The sequence below is a fragment of the Paroedura picta genome, chromosome 2 (assembly GCF_049243985.1).
Source record: "Paroedura picta isolate Pp20150507F chromosome 2, Ppicta_v3.0, whole genome shotgun sequence".
In the NCBI taxonomy this organism is placed as follows: Eukaryota; Metazoa; Chordata; class Lepidosauria; order Squamata; family Gekkonidae; genus Paroedura; species Paroedura picta.
Genome location: NC_135370.1, coordinates 130,635,308 through 130,655,528, shown reverse-complemented (window position 1 = coordinate 130,655,528; position 20,221 = coordinate 130,635,308). Strand labels below are relative to the sequence as shown.

The 20,221-nt window shown below is 40.3% G+C and overlaps 1 protein-coding gene across 2 annotated transcripts in view; it reads left to right on the top strand.

Moving 5' to 3' along the window:
• Positions 1–706: 706 nt before the first annotated feature.
• Positions 707–20,221, top strand: part of STARD9 (StAR related lipid transfer domain containing 9) — a 110,443-nt gene continuing 90,928 nt past the window's right edge. Inside the window, exons 1-3 of one of the 2 annotated variants that reach the window (XM_077322736.1) lie at positions 707–913; positions 6,579–6,648; positions 12,613–12,729. In XM_077322736.1, coding sequence (XP_077178851.1) covers positions 867–913; positions 6,579–6,648; positions 12,613–12,729 — 234 coding nt within the window. In that variant the 5' untranslated portion in view covers positions 707–866. The remainder of the gene's footprint in view (positions 914–6,578; positions 6,649–12,612; positions 12,730–20,221) is intronic. The other variant, XM_077322734.1, reaches the window with a different exon arrangement.

Below are 20,221 nucleotides of genomic sequence, written 5' to 3'. Positions count from 1 at the left end.
ACCTGTCAGATCTTTCTGTTGTTTCCCCAAATAAAGCATTTACAACAGCCTGATTTTAAAAAATCCCTATGCTTATCTGCAGGGCCAAGTTAGTAACATTCCACTGGACCTCTGATTCTCCAAGGGAACCGATCTTCAGCTTCTGGAGATCAATTGTAATAGCAGATCTCCGGGTGCCGCCTAGGGGGCTGGCAACTCTTAAGAATGGGTAGAAAAGTCACCATTGTCCACAGGCCATCTCTGTCCAATGAAACCCATGAAGCTGGTTTCTCGAATTCTTCCAAGACATTCTAAACTGCTCCAGCAAGACCGCGTCTTCTGTTTACAAAGATTAGTAAATCTTACTAAAAACTCGAAATCTTCGTAAATGGTGCGCGGGCGCGCGCTTGAGATCAGTCTGCCCCTGGTTTATATGAAAACGGTAGATCACAGGTGTTCTGATAAGGAGTCTGAGGATTTCTAGAGTGCTATCCAGGATTGGAGTGAAACTCTCGCCCGGCGTGAATGATTACAGAACTTCCAGCGTGGGCTTGAAGTCCGCTGTGGAAAACTCTTGCCCTGCGGCGACAGAAGTGAGCATCCCCCTCAGAGCCACCAAACAAAACGGCGCCTCCAAGAAAGGAGCCAGAGCGCGCGCGGCCCCTCCTCATTTCCTTTTTCTTCCCCGCCTGGCAGGCCCTCCCCTCAGCGGCAGCCGGGCTGGGCGGGGTTGGGCCGCTTTCCCTCCGCCCGGGGGTCTGCGGAGCCCGAGTGACGCGCTCGTGAAGGGCCGCTGCTGTCGAGGGCCGGGGGTGTGATGTGGAGCTTGCGCTCAGGCGGCTGCGGCGTCGGTGCGGCGGAGCCTTTTCCTGCGGCGGAGTCGGGATATGGCGAATGTCAAAGTGGCTGTGCGGGTCCGGCCTCTGAGCAAAAGGTGGGGAGGGGCTGTAAATGCCTGTGTGCAGACGCGGAGAAGAGCGCGCCGTTCCTACTTAAATCGTAGTTTGCTTCGTGAGGATGTCGTGCTGGCCTCGGCCATGTGTGACCGTTATGTTTTCTCCTGGAAGTTGTGTTTAGCTATGCACTGTTGCCAGATAGCCATGTGCCGGCTGCAGTGCCAACCGGGGGGGGGGGGGGAGTGGGGTTGGAAAGTCCAGGGAACGAATGCCACACTGCGATGGCAAAAAGAGGCTGTGTGCTCCACATCCTGTTCCTTGCCACAGTGGTGTGACCTGTATGCTTTTGCTAACCCAATGCCGTGGGATGGTCCATAAACTAATGTTTTGGGTTGGAATGTGTGGTGAAAATAAAAATGTGTGACGTTGATGTAAGGTGTGATATGTTTTTGCAGTGATCAAAATGGTCTTTATTTTTGCTCAAATATACTCAGAAGTGAATTTATTAGATCTTATAATAACAATAACAATGAAGTATGTGTATCATTACTTCATAAACCATAGTTTGTCTGTATACACTTTGGAATAATTATTTATTTGTGATTACATTTTAAACTCTTAAGAATTCATGCAAGGGCTGAATCATTAAGGATTCTGATGATTAGTTTATAGCACTGAAATGTTAAATTTTTGTATGACTTCCATCAAGACAGCATGTTTGTTTTGAAAGTATTTCATTTCACCTCTTGATCTGTAGTATCTTGTTCCTATGGAAATGTGATTTAGCATCTCTAGCACCTCCATTGCTTTTCTGAGTGCTGTGTGGAAGTGGTATTAACTGTAACATTACTTGAGATGAACAACAGAAATCTCTCCTAAATTATGCTATATTGTGAACTTGTTAGTTTCTACTTATTTTATGTCATTGGTTGCCATGCTGTCCTAAGGATTCCAATGCTGGAGTGTTCAACAAATGCTAGTTTGTGACATCAACATAGTTAGAAAAGATCTAGGTAGTTTCTGTTTTTGCATAGTCCTAGCCAATTTCAGAAAACCAAGTGAAGGTCTTTTCTCATAGGCTTTGTGCTTCATTGTGGCAATTTCAGGTTCCCCATTATATTATGAGAGTTCATGATTTGGCATTATTAATACTACTGTTTGCTAGAGACCCAAACAAAAGGCTTCAAGATCATAGCCTGAAATACCTTTCCTTCCTTCTCCCTTTTCCACCTTTGTTTTAACATCTAGCTTTATGAAGATTTCTGCAAGCTTGTGTCCTGTTTTGTGTACTACATGCCTTGTTTCAAGGCCAAATGTGTTTTTCTTACAATGTCTGGAAAGGCCTGGAGGGCAGTCTCCAATACTGAATGAATTTATGCGACTTCTTAAGAGAAAGTACAGTTGAAATTTAGTTGTTAATTACCTCTAATCTTGTGTTTCTGAAAAGTGATTTATCCTATGTAAATAATAAGTTTATTGTTGCAGCTTTATGCCATAACAGCAAAAACAAAACAAGTGTGTTAACAAACAATAATTACAATAAATTCAGATTTTATTATTTATTGTTATATAAAGCATTTACAGAAAGGTAAAAGAGAAAAAAGCAACCAGCTAATAAGTAATTATTAATACATAGTCTATACATCGTCTATACATGTATACCATACATAGTATAGTCTGATATTATCTCAAGAAATATGTAGTCAGTTCCCATTGCATATTAGTCCTAACCTAACAGTTATAATTACAATAAATTCAGGCTAAGAATATTAAAGCTTAATATAAAAAGATTTTTAAGATAAAAAAAATAACATCGTTATAAAATAAACATCAACTTTGGGTTGTATCAGAGACAAATCTTTCCTGATGGGCATGTATTATAGAATAAACATGGCTACCTTCAGTGTAACTCTCAGGAATACATCTGCCAAAAGAAATTTAATTTGGTCCTCATCTGAACCAGAAACACAGAAGTAATTTGATTAAAATTACTAGGTCAGACAGAATCATGAAGTAGACAATATAACAGGTAGTGTTTGAGATTTTCTACCTGGTTTAGATTGCAGGGGTATAAACGATTTATCCTATGGGCAGACAAGAAGTCCACGCTTCAAGTTGCAAGTTAAGCTATTCTAATTTTGTGTATACAAATATAAGCTAATTTTGATTTATACTATTGGCTAAAGGCTTTTTGCCAAGACAGACTTACCAGTGATGTGCTTTTCCTACCTTTTGTCTATTAAAAGACAAGCTGTACGAATGTGCTTAGTTCAACCTTTGTGCAGTCAGTATAATAAAACAGGCATGTGTGTTGTTCTGTGCTGCTTGTATTCAATAATGGAGGTCTTGTTTTTAAACGGTGGAATCACTAGTATTTTATCATGGTTAGTTTTACCCTTGTGTAGTAATCATATGCATTCCTAGTCTTATTTTCAGTAAGATTTTATGAGTTGAATTTATTAATATCACATGCCATCTCTATTGCTGAATGTTTACAGAACTGTAGGTTCAGTTCTCACAAATACTGAGAGAGCACTATGAGCATGTGTGAGCTTGCGTATAACAAAAGATAATCAAAAACATGTGTACAGTGGAAGTTGGGGAGGATGGGAAAGATTGAAAACTGGAACTGTGTAAACTAGTGTCTAGTAACTCCTCTGGAGAAAAGAAGAGAGTTAAGGATAGTAGAAATGTCAGTATATTCCCTGTCAAGATCTTCATTTATTGAGTTAACTTCCTTAATTTTTTTAAAGACCTGATTCTATCATGGAGTCTTCCAGTCACCTTTTATAAATTAATAACCATTTATGTTGTGGGCAAAAGAGTTACTTGGATTTTGAACTACTATATATTCTTGCATACCAGAATCATGCATAGGCCGTCATCTGCCATGCTGATTTATCCTTTAGTCAGGGTAGTAAGATTTTCTTTATCCTACATATTGCAGCATTCCCATGAAAGTGCCTGAAAGTGCCAACTGAAGCATGAATGCGACTTCTTGCAAATTTGCGCAGTAGTTTAGAGCTAGGAACGGCAGTGAAAGTTGTAGGGAGCATGAAATCCTGCAGGTGGATATGCATGAGGAAAGGAGAGAAGCTGTGTTGGTACAAGTATGCACTACATGCTATTTTTATTTTACTATTTTAAAGCTGTATTTCCACCCAGTTTAAGGATTCTCAAGGTAGTAAAAAATAAACACATTTAAAATAGTATTAGCATACAAAGTTATCTACATTAAAACAAAAAAGTTGAATGGGAGAAAGGGTTAATGATAATCTGTGAGGGAATGGTCAGCAAAACAGGAAAGTCTTTACCTACTGGCAGAAGACAGAAAAAAGAAAGGGGTCAGTTGACTCACCCTGGGAAAGGGATTTCATAACTTCAGTGACATAATGGAGAAGACCCTATCTTGGGGTGCTATCTGTCTAGCATCAGATGGCAGGGGCACCAGACACAGCCTACAAAGATGATTGTAGTGATATGCTGGCCCAAGCTGTTTTTGGATTTATAGTTCAATGCCAACAACATTAATTGGACCAAAGGAGCAAATTGGGAAGCCGTGTAGATACAGTACGGCAGAAGAGGTATAGTCCCTATGACTCACTCCAGCTTATTCTGGCTTCAACAGCCTGCAATATTTGCAGTTTCCAGGCCCTCTTCAAGGGCAACCCAACATAGAACTCATTGCAGTAGCCTAATCTGGTTGCTGCCAGGGCATGCTTCATTGTGCAAGATCTCTCCCCCCTTCCCGGAAAAAAGCACAGCTCACTCACCAGCTGAAGCTTGTGCATTTACTTCTGCCATTAGCTAAAAATGTAGATATGTAGTCAAAAATGCATATACCAAACATGTTTATAGTTGGTCTTCCAAAGGTAAAAGGCAACTGCAGCTTCTTAAAAACTAAAAATCCTTAACTCTATTTGGCTCCCTTATATTTGGGAAACAGCCTCCTGGGAGGAGACTGTCCGAGGCCCTGTCCGTCCAGGTCCACCCTGATTGGCCCTCCCCCTCCAGCTCCCACCCTCCCTCCTTACCTGCTAGAAGCCTTGTGGCTGCGACCTCCATTGTTGCCCACAAGGAGAGGCAGCGACAGGGCTTTGTGGCCCGCAGGTACGCTCCTGCTGGGAGGGAGCCTGGGGGGGGGGAAGGAGTTTGGAGCCTCCCTGCGGGCCGCAAAGTTCTGTCGCCACCAGTGGGAGGGGGCTTTCCACTTCCTTTGGCCTGCTTGGCCTGCTTTGCCGTGGTACCCTCTCATGCCCCTCCTGCCTGCCGTCCCTTTCAAAGCTCATTTTTAAAAATGGTCTTTGATACTAGTTCCTATATATGTGTGAAATTGTTATCATTTAATTTTTTTAAGGGGTTTTGAAGGCTAGGAGCAAGAACCTGTGTAGGAGATGGCCCAGATGCTTCTGGGAAGCTTACAAGTAGGACATGAAAGTAAAAGTGCCCAGTTTCTAGTATTCACAGATATACTGTCTCTGAACATGGTGGTTCCATTTTGCTACTGTAAGTGGTAGGAGGAGCCTCCTGGGATGGGATGGGGTAGAGTAAGTTGGAAGAGTATTGGATTGGGTGAAGAGTGGGGAGATGTTGTAGGAGTGCCTTGAGAATGTAGGTGGGACTTGTAATGCCCTTACTTATTAGAGGCACCCGTTGCGTCAGCTAGGAGAGAGGCAGAAGTCAGTGATTTTTTGGAGAGTGATGTAGGGGCTTAAGTAAGGTGCTGCTCTGGACATTTATTTATCTTGAAATTTATGCCCCACCTCTCTCCTGCAATGCAGGGCTCAGGAAGGCTCACACATTTTAAAATACATCATAAGGATAATTACTGAAACAATTAAAACCTTGACATTCTCCTGACACCTCAAAAGAGAAAATGTCTTGTCTGTGAGGATGATGGGAATAGCTGACTGAGAACAGCATGTGAAGCATTTACAAATGTTTCCTTCTTGGGTGGAAGTGAGTGCAAAGATCCCAAATTAGTGAGAATTGTCAAGGGAATGGAGATACAAGTTAATTTGGCTGTGCTTTTGCTAAATGTGGATGTTCCCGTTCTTGAACACTCACAGCTTCTAGAATGCTGTCCTATCTTAGCATTGGTTTTAAGCAACTTAAACACTGTTAAAGAAATTCTTGTCACCAGTGTCTTTGAACTAGAAGCCCAGAAATGATCTGTTGGGGGTGGTGGGGGGTGGTACAGAAAAGATACAGTGCTGGGCAAATGTAGTAGAACTAAAAGGGGTGGTCATTATCAGACTAAGTTTTTTCTGTTCTTCCAATGTATGACACGTTTGTACTTGCATTATGGCTTTAATTATTGTGTAACCATATCAAGTTGACTTTATTATCAGCCATTTTATATTTATTTATTATATTTATATACCACCCTCCCCAAAGGCTCAGGGCGGTTCCTATAAAACAGAAACAATACAGATAACTTAGATTAACAATAATGAGGTGATGCTGCTTGTTGCTTGTTGTTAACATGGAACAGTAGAAAAATATGGAAAACATTAATTTTACTCATACCAGTAGCCTAGTGGGTTGAGCAGAATTATGGTGGGTGCCATGGGAGGGAGGCTCAGGAGGAGGGCCCTCTGGGAGCTTTTAACATATATCACTAGTAGTACACAGGTGCCATGCAGGAAAAAAAATTGCCTATGTTGGTTTTCTTTGTAATATTTATATTTCTGTTATTTTCAGAGAACATGCAGAAGGAAGAAGAATAATTGTAGAAGTTGAAGACAAAGCAGCAAAAATTAGAAACATAAAGGTACAGTTTATTTTTTAGGCTTTTGAAAGACTAAGAGCCCTGGTATAGTAATTTGAGTGACTGCCATATGATGGCTTGTACTAGAGAATCAAATTGCTGTCCAGACAATAATGTTGTTGAGTATGTTTGAGCTAAAATTATTTATAACGTCTTTACAGGGTTGTTGTTTCCCCTTAACCTCTTGGGGAATGCAATAAATAGAATCTTTGTGCATAGGTCATGATTGGGGAGCTCTCAGTTTATGAGAATGGCCTGTGTACTACCCTCTAGAAAGTACAAAGAGATAATTAAACAGAGATCTTTTCTCTGAAAATCTAGGTTTCTGTTGATTGCATATAATTCCATGCAGTATTCAGCGATGGGACCTACCTGGACCTGTAGGAGCAACTCTCATCAACTGAGGCGAGCGGTACACTTCCGAACTCAGTTTTGGGATCTGGTGTAAAAACTTATTCAAGAGGAAATGCAGCTGGTGTATATGCAGCTGATCCCATGAATTCTGATTTAAAAAGATATTAGCCAAATCTCCAAATCATTTTTTGAACTCAGGTGTGTTTAAAAAGCATTTTGAGGGGCTTTGTTTTGATATCTTTTGAGAAAGCAACTCAGGAAAAAAAACAGGTGCATATGTGGCTTTCTGATTTTGGACTTGATATTAGGCTGACAAAAAAAATCAGTGGATTAGAGCAGAAAGATCTTCAGCTCATATGTGAAACTGGGCGTATAGATGAACAAAAAAAGGTCAAAACCTGGAATAAAACTGTGTTACTATGAGTTTTCCTGTATCTAAAAATCTTGTAGTTCAGAATTGCAGAAAATCTATTGAAGTCAGTTTTTTATAGCTCAGAAGCAAGCTTAAAAATAAAACAGGAAGGAAATGTAAAGGAAAAACAATTGGCATGGGTTCTAACTTCCTTATAGAACTATAGTAAATATCCGAGAATCTTTTAAATTACTCCATATGCAAAATTAATCTTCTGGCAACGCTGTTACTGTTTTTATCTCTGTACTTCAGTTAACTTGCCTTCATTTTGTCAAGGCTGTCATTTCTTGTTAGTGACCATAAGATAAGCAAATAGTCCCAAATATCTGGTTAATTTAATCTTTCTTCCCCCAAATTGAATCTATTATTATTACAGCTAATTTCTGGGAAATTTAACAAATATGTGGTGAGCTACAGTTAACATTGTGATGAGTGATTGACTACATTTAGAATTGACTTTAGACTGAACATCCTTTCCCTTTGACATTCTTGGAGGCTTCCTTTAAGGGGCATGGGAAAGAGAGCTGTTTTTTCCAGACATTGGGGCTCTTGAATGCTGCTGTACTCCCTTCATCAAACAGTAAAATGGGGCCAAAACCAGTTTCTGTTGGCAATGTATCTTACTACTTAGAAGGCAGATAAGTGAATTACAGAGTTACCATGATTACTGTGGGAATTCTACAGGACAGATGCTTTCTATTTCTTGCTTAGCCTTTGTTTGTATCTCCATATCCGCCTGATTATTTTAGGTGACTTGCTTAAGATAATTAGTATTTAAAATGTCTTAGGAAGCAGCTTGGCAGAGATCAAATAACTAGATAAGTGTTTTCCTCCTTCTTTTATGCTCTTTCCGGAGAGGGGCTCACTGTTGGACATAGTCTAGAAGAGAGTGTGGCTAGTGTTTAGTTCCTTTTAGAAGATCGGTCTGTTCTTTACTCTCAGTTAGAAGAAGAAGAAGAAGAGTTGGTTCTTATATGCTGCTTTTCTCTACCTGAAGGAGGCTCAAAGCGGCTTATAGTTGCCTTCCCTTTCCTCTCCCCGCAACAGACACCCTGTGAGGTGGGTGAAGCTGAGAGAGCCCTGATATCACTGCTCGGTCAAAACAGCTTTATCAGTGCCATGGCGAGCCCAAGGTTACCCAGTTGGCTGCATGTGGGAGAGTGCAGAATCGAGTGCAGATTAGAAGTCCACACTCCTAACCACTACACCAAACTGGTTACAATGGAAGCCATATTGGTTATATCAAATATACCCTTTTCTAGTCACTGTTTGTTACCTCCAGGCAGCCTTCATTGAGTTATATGTATTTCTAGAGCAATAGCTTAAATAGACCAATTTGTAGATTAAGATTATACTATTTACAATTATTTGTAATATTTACTCATAGCTAGATGGATGCAATGAGACACTAAATTTCATTGGAATAACAAGAGTTTTCTTCCCCTTGGAAGATCAACATAAAGGAACTCTAAAATTAATGCCAAATAGTACACAGATTCTGTGGTTTTGGATGCCTGGAGGTCTGTTAGCTTCCTTTAGAATGTCATTGAGAGATTCAAGGACACAGACAGGCAGAGGCCCATAAAAGAAACACCCAGCAAGGGCTTTATTCCCTCTAAAAATCAGAAGAGTCCAACTGTGCATTGGCCTGGCTTATGTTGTCAGATTTTATGATGCCAACACATTGTTTTAATCTAAGGTGGGTAGACTGGATACAGTTCTGAAGTGGAGTTAGTAGTACTTATAGAGTTGGTAGAGTCATCTAGTCCAGCCCCCTGTACAATGCAGGAACTCAGAACTACCTGTCCACCCACAGTGACCCCAATTTCATGCCCAAGTGATCCCCCCCCCAAAATCTCCAGAACCTAGCCTGGCTTGGAGGAAATGTACCTACCATCCTACAGCGGTGATCAGCAATTCCCTGGGTATGCAAGGAAGGAAGGGCCGAAGAGACAAACACTGGAACATCCCTTCCTGCCCACCACTCACTATCTGCCTAAGTTCATAAAATCAGCATTTCTTAGATGACTATCTAGCCTCTGTTTAAAAACTTCCGAAGAAGGAGAACTCACCACCTCCCGAGGAAGCCTGTTCCACTGAGGAACTGCTGTAACTGTCAGGAACTTCTTCCAGATGTTTAGCTGAAAATTCTTTCGAATTAATTTCAACCCATTGCTTCTGCCCCTATGGGGCAACAGAAAACAACTCTGCCCCATCTTCTATATGACAGCCCTTCAAGTATTTGGTTATCATCACCTCTTAATCATCTTCTCTCCAGGCTAAACAGATCAAGCTCCCTCAACCTTTCCTCATACGACTTGGTCTCCAAAGCCTTCACCATCTTTATAGCCCTTGTCTGGACTTGCTCCAGTTTCTCAACATCTTTCTTATTGATTGATTGATTGTATTTGTTGACCGCCACTACCAGGCCATGTTGGCTCATGGTGATTTACAATAAGATGATAAAATTACGTAAAACATAGTGCTCTGAACACAAAGCGGAGTAAAATGGTAACATCATCTCATGTGATCTGGACATTATACTTCTTTTAATACAGCCCAAAATCCCATTTGCCTTTTTAGCTACTGAGTTACACTGCTGACTCATGTCCAGTGTCTGGTCTACTAAGACCCCCAGATCCTTTTCACACGTACTACTGCCAAGACAAGTCTCACCCTTCCTATAGTGAAGCATATGATTTTTCCTACCTAAATGAAGAACGTTACATTTATCACTATTGAAATTCATTTTATTCATTTTAGCCCAGTTTTCTAGGCTGTCACGATCCTCTTGTATTTTGATTATGTCTTCAGTTGTGTTTGCTACCCCTCCCAGTTTAGTGTCATCTGCAAATTTAATAAGGACCCCCTCTATTCCTTCATCCAAATCATTTACGAATATGTTGAACAACACAGGATCCAGGACAGATTCCTGAGGCACTGCACTCGTCACTCCTCTCAAAGAAGATCATAGAATCATATGCAGGACACTCACAACCCTTCGCTCATCCACTGTAACCTGCCACCCCCTTGAACCCTATAGAATGTGTTGGGAAGTTCATGTAAAAGTTGGGAATTGGCAGCTGGCATGTAAGGCCCCACCATCCTTTTGTATTTCTTTCTTTCTTTTTTTTGGTTGCTATTTCAGGAGATCAGAATAGAGAATGTACTTTGGTGTCATTTCCTGTTCCCAGTCTGTCAGTTTAATGTGGCTATAGAGCCATTAGTATAACTGCAGAGGAAGAATATTCAGAGCTCTTCATAAAATGTACTCTGTCATTATAGAACACAGTGAGCTAAATGAATGTACTTCTGACTAATTATCCAGTATTAACCTTATTTTTAAAAGATAATCCTTTTGAATTACCTGATTGAAAGACCACTTTAAGTTCTACCAGTAGCCAAACCAAACACTAATTCAATTCTATCATGGTTAATTTACCCTCATCATTTCTCTTTCACGGGATCAAGTCAGCAGAAGGCAGCTAGCAGGCTAAGGCAGTTGCATAGATTGTTTTCAGAACTGTTGTTATAATGCTAACTATCGCTTTACCATTTTAGGATATTCCTTATCTGCATGTGTAGGGGTAGATAATTTTTGGATGAACTTGTTTTATAAACTTCTCAAGTAGTTTTCATAACATTGTTTGGGTAGACATTTGCTTGTGCATGGAAGATAGGTAGACAGGGCTTTATGCTTTATAGTTGATCTGTTGGCAATTGCTTATTGGAACTTGCTCTGTTACTTTCCATGATTCTTGATTGACTGGCTTTTTCAATTCAATCCCAGTTATTTCAGACTAAATATCAAAGAGAATGGGTGGCTGACTTTCTGTTTTCAAAATATTATATGTGACCACACAAATACTCTGAGCTTGAATGTTCATATTTGTAAACCCTTATTGGGGGTTAAAGGAGTGGCCAAAATAATGTGCAAACCAGTGGTTACTAAGAAAAGGAATACATGAAATATTGTGAATTATAATTCTTCATAAAAATGTACCATCCTTTTACATACTTTATTTGAAGTCCATCTTTCTCACTGAGACACAACGTAGAATACACAATCTTGGTATCGAGCTTCAAATCCCCATGCAGTCTGGGCACTGTGTATCTGAGGGACCACCACTCCCAATATGTTTTCCAGAGAGCATTATGCTCTGTCAACACCAATTAGTTGGTGATCCCTGACTCCAACCTGGTGGAATGAGTTGCCAGTTGAAATCCAGGCCCTGACAAAGCTCTCAAAGTTCTGTAGGGTCTGTAAAATGGAACTCTTCCACAAGGTTTATGTCTGGGACCATGAAATGAAATTAGCCTCCCTTCTCCCTGGCTCCCCCATCTATATTTTATACCATTTCCAGTCGGGGTATCCAGCAGATTTTTAGGTAAGTAGGAAGGCGACTATTCCCGGCTGTTCTGGGTTCTTTTAATATTAAGATATTTAAATTGTTTTTAAACTGTGTTTTATTATGATATGTTGTTGTAAATCATGTCAATCCCACTTGTAAGGGACAGTATAAAAATTAAATCAATCAAATGCTTCTTAAATTCCTTTAAAAGGAAATTGCCCCCCACCCAATAGTGTGGTATTCCCAATTTCTGCTCTCTGCTTCCTAGTAAAAGATTTGTCAGCAATGGGATCTCTACTTACCACTGGTCTCAGTTGATGATTTCCAGCATTACCCTACAACGTTCTCATATGTCCTGAGCTTCCTATCAGATTATTATTTCAGTATCCTTGTTCAGATCAAAGAAAACTCAGACAAAAGAGTTGGGGTTAGCTTACATATCATGCTTTAAAAACACTGTTTCAAGTAATATGAAATTGTTTCTTCTGCGGCTCATTTAAATATGCACTTGATATCACAATGATCAAATGTTGAATTCACAAGTATACTCATGCATAATACTGTTCAGAGTTTTTCTAGATTCGTAGAGTTAATATTTTAGTGGGAGAACTTTGCATGTTTTTAAACTTTAAATTCCAAGACAAGTTTGAGTGGTACAAGTATTTCTGCTCTTTCCCTATATTTTCTTTAAAAGAAATTAACTTAGGTGGAAAACAGGATACATTTTGCTGTGTGAATATTTTGGGGATAAAAGGATTGTAGCTTGTCTAAACATCCTGTTTTATTGTGGAATAATTCTTGTCAGTGCTCTAGTAATGCATCTTTCATTCCTATTTTCTTTTTCCTCAGGTAGACAACAGGTATGAAGCTCTTTGGGACACAAGGGAGAAAGTTATGTCATTTGGGTTTGATTACTGCTATTGGTCAGTTGATCCTGAAGATCCCAAATATGCATCCCAGGAAGTGGTAAGTGATAATCATGTCAATGCTTCTGCTTTTTGTAATTCTTTCCTGCTTTTAAAAACTTGACATCTGTACAGAGAAATGGATCTATTTATAAAAGCATTAGCAGATTCTGCACCTCATTTATATAACCATTCATATTTTTTTCCTGGAGCAGATCAGTAATACCATCCCTGATATTTCTAACCACACTTTCAGATGGGATAGATCAGCCTCCAATTCTAGGGGGCTTTCCTCACCGGGATCCTTGTAGCAAATTGTTTGCTGAACGAAAAATCGCCATTTAAAATAGTGCAATTCATCATTATGCATACCTGACTTTGTAGTGGAATCCAGTTGCATTTCTATCGTTTCCCACAACCTTCCGGTCTCAGCAAAAATCGCTAGAAAGGAAGTGCTATTGCCGAGCTGGTCCCGCCCCTGGCCGTCCAGCAGCCAATGGGCAGCCGTTATCATGCTCCCAAACAGCCCCTTTCCCTTTAAGAAAGGTTGTTTTTTTTTTAAACACACCCATTGCAACGAATATGTGTTGATTCGTTGCAACGGAGAGACCCATCAGCTGGCAGGTGTGTTTGAGCTGTCGTTTCATCGTTGCCACGCTCCCCCCAAGTGAACCCCCCCCTCACGGGCCCGATTTTCGGCCGAAAACAGTGTAAAAAATAAAGGGAAAATACATCAGCAAACGGGCTTCTCTGTTGTTTGTGCTTAGTGACTAAACAGCTCTGGGGAGGGACTGAAGCCGGGGAAGCCTCTAAACACGCTTGCTGGTGGGTTGAACTTTGCTCGCTCGGAGAAAAAAAAATGGCGATTGCTTCTCCGGAAGATCAGAGGAGAGAGCCAGGGGGAGGGACTTTGTAGAAACCACAACAATGGTAACGCACAGAACTTTCCCGCTAGTGTTGCAGATTGGTTGCAGGAGTGTAGCGCTTTCCGGAGGGTGAATCCACTTTTGGGGATTTCCCTGAAAGCGCTACAAGGAAGCGCTTTTTGCGGATCGGTTTCAGGTGTGTGGCAGATTGTCAACGACGTTGTGCATAATGGCAAATCAGTAGCGTTTTCAATTGGCAACCATTGTGCGATTTTGAAGGCGTGCGAAAAGCCCCTAGATATTGCTGTGAATTTGAAGATGTGATCACTTGTCATCTCTTCCATGCTCAACTGTGAATGGTAGCACATGGGGTCCAGATCATCACTAGTCCACCTCTGTTTCACTGTAGGATACAAACCAGTTTGAACAAAATACTCAAATTGTAGGAATCATAGCTAAACATTGAGTCATAGCTAAACCTTGCAAGGATTGTGGCAGTTCTCTGCAGTCTAGGAAGTGTCTGAGGGGGAGAGATCCAGTTGTTGTTTACCATCTATCATCAAATGCACTCTGGATTCTCAGCATTTCATTAGCTAAAAGGCAATCTGTATTTATGCTACTATCAATTAGCAACAAAACATATTAAATAAAATAATTAAAAGCTACCAAAAGTTATTTGTTATTCATATTGTAGTGTATAAATTTCCAAGTAAGATTTATCATTGTGTCCCTTCCTGTATAATTGTATAGTAGGAAACACCCCATACACCAAGCCATCTGGTTAACAGATCACATTATTTGTGTGCACTTGCGTGCATAATACATTTTCCATTATGAAGCTTTGTTAGAACTTTTTGCACCCTAGGGACAGAAATGGATATTGAATCCAGGCATATAGTCAGTCAGTGCATGTGGGATTTTAAAACACAGAGTTTTATAAAGATTAATAAAAGTTTCCAATCAAAGTGGTTTCACTCTGGTATGAATACTTTACTAAAATATCTGTATTCTGACATGAAGCAGTCCATCAGATGTTCAACAGTAAAAGTAATAGACAGAAAAAAACTAAAGAGAAACTAAGGGAAAGCACTAACATTAGAAAGATTGCTTCAAGAAAAGCATAAAGGATTAAAGAGTAACTTGTTAACAGAGGCAATCTATGGGTTATATTTTTTCTTCTGTGGCCACAAAATTTCTGGAAATCTTATATCTTTACTCTCCCCAAAGTGCTTTTCAAGTACCAGTGAGCTTGATGGAGGCTGTAAATATTGGTGGTGAGCAGAACTAGTAGATGACTAGAAAGCCAAGCCAGTATTTTTGGACTTCTGTCATTGGCAGACTGAGATTATTCAGCTGTCTGTGGTAATATTTGGAATTAAAAATTAGATACTGGCTAGAATAATGGATTATATATGCTTAGGGTAAAGCCCATTTTAAAAATGGGCAAAGAAAGGAAGGGAGGCCAGCTACCAAGGCAAAGTGGTTGGGATGGCACAGTGGAACGCTCACAATGGGCCTCCCTCCACTTCCCAGTAGCCAAGAAGGCGGGGAATGATGTGTGCTGTGGTAGGGCATGTTCAGCTGGCCTTCCCAGCAGCCAGGAAGGTTGAGAGCAGTGTGCACCATGGCAGAGTGTGCCCAGCCAGCTCTCATCACTTTCCCGGCAGTCAGGAAGGCAGGGAAGGGTATACAGAATAGTGGAGTGGGGCACAGCGGGGCATGCCCAGGCGGCTTCCCTCGTCTTCATAGCAGTCAGGAAGGCGAGGAATGGCATGCACTAACCATTAGCCAGAAAGCAAGGCTGTGGCAGAGGGGGCAGGCAGGCTTGCCCAGAGCCCTGCAGTTTATTGTCTGCCATGGCTTGCCTCTTGCTGGCTCCTCACCCTCCTGGAAAGTGCTGGGAGGAGGAGGATGGGGGCGGGAAGAGGCTGTGATTGGTCCTTCTGACGCCTGGCTCTCACCCTATTGGGGGAATACTCCCCAGGGAGAGTCAATCTCAGGTGCACGTTGTTGGAAGGGCCATGCACATTTATGTATATAGAAGATATTTATATGCATTTGGAAATCATGATCTCCTTGGTTTGTGAATTAAAATACATGTATAAGAAGAAATGCAGGAAGCAATTGTAGATATAAATGGTATTTTTCTCACAAAATATTTACAAACTGTCAGCATATAACGGCTATAATTGTTTTCATCATCCAGAGCGAAATAAAAAAGGAGCACAAACCATAAGAAAAGGGTTTTTGTGTAATATTTGGATCACTATATAATGGACTGCATTACAGGGAAATTACCATGAACATTTTAGTTATTTTACATCTCTTCTGCCAGCAACACAGCTGCTGCATTCAAAAGGCATTTAAAAAGCCTGGATTTTAGAGCAATAAGATCACTTTTTGGCATTAGCAAGTTTTCTTCCCCCTCCAGAAACATTAACTGTGAATCAGTAAGTATAAAGAATGAATCCTCTATTAAGGCAAGATACTGTAGAGTGAGGGGAAAACATTCTTCCAGTTTGCTTTTAAGAGGCAAAACTACCATTTTAACACAGCATTTGTTAGCTTCAGTAAACCCATGAGATGTATCTAGCAGTACTTTTGAAGATTGGCCATATACAGTGATGCTTAATTGGGAAATCAGGATTAGCTTGAAAACAAATGATCACCTATCATTTATTTTGAGGAATATTTCTTCATCATTACATTGAATTTGTATTCATTTACTTTAAAATGCTTCTACTTCCACCACCCCACTCTCATATTCAGGGCTAAGACTGGTGCTGTTGTTCTGCCCAGAGTTTACAGGATGCACCAATACAATGAGAACAAGTATAGAAATAGACAGAAGCAAGGCCCACAAAGGTCAGTCCAAGGGTCAGGGTAAAAAGGCTAAGAGTCCATGGCTCTAGTGCCAGGATTTGGGAACAGGTGCAGGATACAGGGGTATGGGTCCCAGGCTTAAGAAGGAAGAAGATTACTAGAGTCAAGGTGCAAAGCAGCATGGTCAGGGTTAGACCACTTTTTGCTGAATAGGCCAGCACATCAATATAATCTTCCATACCAACCCTTGCTCAACATGTTCATCTGCAACCTTTGCTAACTAATCTTCTGAGGGCTAGGTGTTCCTCCTTAAAGTTGCATTAACTTTTCTACAGGTGCAGGTCTTTTAATATTTAATATTTCCATATCAACTTATTAGTCCTGGTCCTGCAAGGACTCCACTCCAGGAACTAATGCTATTCATTGCTGAGCAGCGAAGCAGGTGCCTCTTCATCTCTCCTGAGCCTCCAAGTGCTTTCTTCTATGCTCTGCTGGCTCAAGAGAGGCTGGCAGTGAAGTTGGACTTTATGGCATTTCTTTGATCTCTTGGAAGATCGAGCAGCCCGGCCACAACTGAGAAACATTCTTGTTTCCCAATGCTTGCCTTGCTGGGTCTGTTGCTGGATCCGTCTGCTCAGGTGGGGATTCCATTGGTGTGGGGCCTTTCGTCAGATTCCTCCAATTTTTCTCCTTAAGGCAGAGACCCAAGGTGGCTCACAATAAAACATTTTTAAATGTTGTCTTTTTAGAAACACAACAATATTTACCAAGCTAAAACTACTGCCAGAACCCTAAAATTATACCACTCTGGTTTAATTTAGTTATAAGTTTTCTGAATGTCAAGTGAGAGGAAGACTGCTGACTCTTTCACAGCACTGGAATTAATACAAAAAAGGCAAAACTATTTAAGCACTGTTCATTTAATCCCCATTCCATCTTTCAAGAATCTCAACAAATTTTGTAGCAAGATGTTTCAGCAGCCATTGTAAGATCTAGCAGAACCAGAAGGGATGGATTTCCATCATCAGTCTGCAAACAGAAATCCTCCAGAAGAGCAACCAAGGATGTCTCTTTCCCATGGCTGGAAAATATTAAATTATTTAAAAATTAATAATTCTTAATTAAAATGATAAAATAACAACATTATTTGTTAGGGTTGTTAACTAAAAATTGCACTAATATAAAAGCACCATTTAGGGTTTAGAACACAAAACCTTGAACCGGATTTATTGCCAATCTTTAGGCAGTGTAGCTGGGAGAGTACGGGACTGAATCCGCACGGAACTTTTATTCCAATCCCATGTTGATTCAATCTCTGCCATCTACACTGAATGTGATTTTGATTTTGGGTGATTTAAATGTTTCATCTGAAACAAGTATGATTGATCTGGAGTGGCACTACCTTTCCCCACAATATCCTGGAGTGGATATAACCCTCAATATTTTAAAAATCAGCATGAGTAAATGTGCAACTCTCTCCTTTTCCCAAACTATCTTTCTGCCTCGAGCCTCCAATGCTGTAGAAAAACCCTGATTGGCCAGAGTGTCAGTTCAAAGGCTTCCTCATTCCCAGGTTGCAAGGCTTCCCTTAAAGGGGAATCCCTAACTTCTCTCTGCAGAAGCTCAAGAAGCCCTAACGTCTCTCAGCAGAGATTGTCCTCTTGGATTTATTCCCCCTCCTCTGCTGTCTCCAATCCTCCCTCCCCCATTCAAAAAAAGAAGGAAAGAGGCTCCAGCTGCGCTTGAGGCTCCCTTCTGAGCTTCCCTAATCATGTGCAGAACCCTTTTCTGTTTCAATGGGGAGGGGGAGGAATAGAGGAAGACCTGAATTCAGATCAGTCTGAATTCAGCAGGATCCACAATGGAATAAACAAAGTAACCGCAGAATCAGTCCAGGTGTAATATGTGCTCTTCACGGGTTTCTTATAATGGGGTTCTTGTAATGATGGAAGCATAGTATGAAAATACAGTAATAAAGACAAGTTGAAGATAGTAGGAGCTAGTGAAATAAAGAAAAAAAGCATTGCATTGTATGATGGTCATACTTCTCAGGAATTTTAAAGAGCCTGATTATTGCATTGTGTTGATTAGATGTCTTTCCTGTTTCTTTTCTTCTTTATTGATCCTTGCTCTTGCTGTTTACAGATTTTCTTTTCATCCACGTGTGAATTCAGTTTTATTTAAGTCACTAAATAAATGCTAAATAGCACTTAACCGTACATTGTGTAATGACTTTTTCTTGTTTTGTATGGGGATGTAAAATTCGTGTCATTTACAGCATTGGTCCTTTTCTTACTCCATAACAGCTATTGTCTTAAATATTCTTGTCCTAAAACATTTTTCCTTCCTAGTTGTTCAGTTTCCAAGCATCCTATGATCCTGTCAGCCAAATTGCTATATTGGATTCTTAAATTTCCTATTTATTGAAGGAAATTAAATTAGATGCGGTCAACCACTTACATTTGTACAATTTGTAATATACGGTTATGGTTAAATTTGAAAAGTATTGGTTTAAGATTAAATTCTGTCTTGTAGTCCTTTAAAGTTTTAAGAGGCAGCTTGGTATAGTGGTTAGGAGTGCAGACTTCTAATCTGGCGAGCCCTGTTTGATTCACCACTCCCCCACATGAAGCCAGCTGGGTGACCTTGGGCTCACCACAGCACTGATAAAGCAGTTTTTACCAAGCAGTGATATCAGGGCTCTCTCAGCCTCACCTACCTCACAGGGTGTATTTTGTGTGGAGTGGAAAGGAAAGGTGAATGTAAGCCACCTGACGACTCCTTCGGATAGAGAAAAGCATCATATAAGCACCAACTCTTCTTCTTCTAGCATTTGAAGGTAACAAATAGTGCCACTTTATAAAAACTACACAAATACTAGATTATTGGCTGTACCTGTTCTTATCTTGAATAATGGAAAAACTGCTATAATCTAGTATAAACAGATTTTTGTTGCCCTCTGACATAAATTTGGGTTTGGTATGCTCTGTATGTGTCAAAATTTGCATGTTAAAAATAATAAAAGCCTAATTTACAGTAATCATTTTTTCCTTCTCCAGAATCCTTTGTTGCTGTCTTGTGTGGTGCTATTTATTGAAAAGGGTCACTCCCTACGTGCAAACATCCACAGTTACATTTGTGTTATATCCAAGAAGTCAGATTAAATGTGCATATCTATTCACGGGACTGTGGCAAGTTCCATTATATTTTATTTCCTTATTTATTTCTTATTATACTGAAAATAGTTACACCTACCATTTCACATTTACTAGATGTTTTTTATACTTGTGATACCCTCCCATTCTGCTTTATGAGGAAGCACTGCAGATGTAAAATAGATTAATAATGAGCTTTAAAAGTCACACACACACACACACACACAAACACACCCCGCCTAGCACAGCTATAGCTGTCTTTGCCTAAGACTTGCCAGGAAAACCTCTGAAGGGAGATGAGAAAGACATAATATTTCCTTGTTTACACAGGAGCATGATTGCAGAGATATCAACTTGAAATTATGTAGTAGAGAATCAGGAAATTATTTAAGATCTTCAGACCCCTGCTCTAGCCACATAGCCAATAAGATAATATATGTTAGGAGAGCAGACTTCTTTTCTATTTCACTTCCTGTTTAATTGAGTAAAGAATTGAGGAGGATTGGCTAGGATTCCTGGTAGTGTCGCCAGTCATTTATTTACAGGAGAGAAAAAATGCTCCAAAATGACCACAGTCTTACTCTTTCTTTTCAGTCTGAATAGGGTAATGTTGCTTAAACCTAGTGTCATAGCAGAAGTTTCTTACTCAATTAAGGAGCATAATGGGGTTCCCTGTGTTCTGGTGGCTGCTTTCTTTGCACACAGAAAG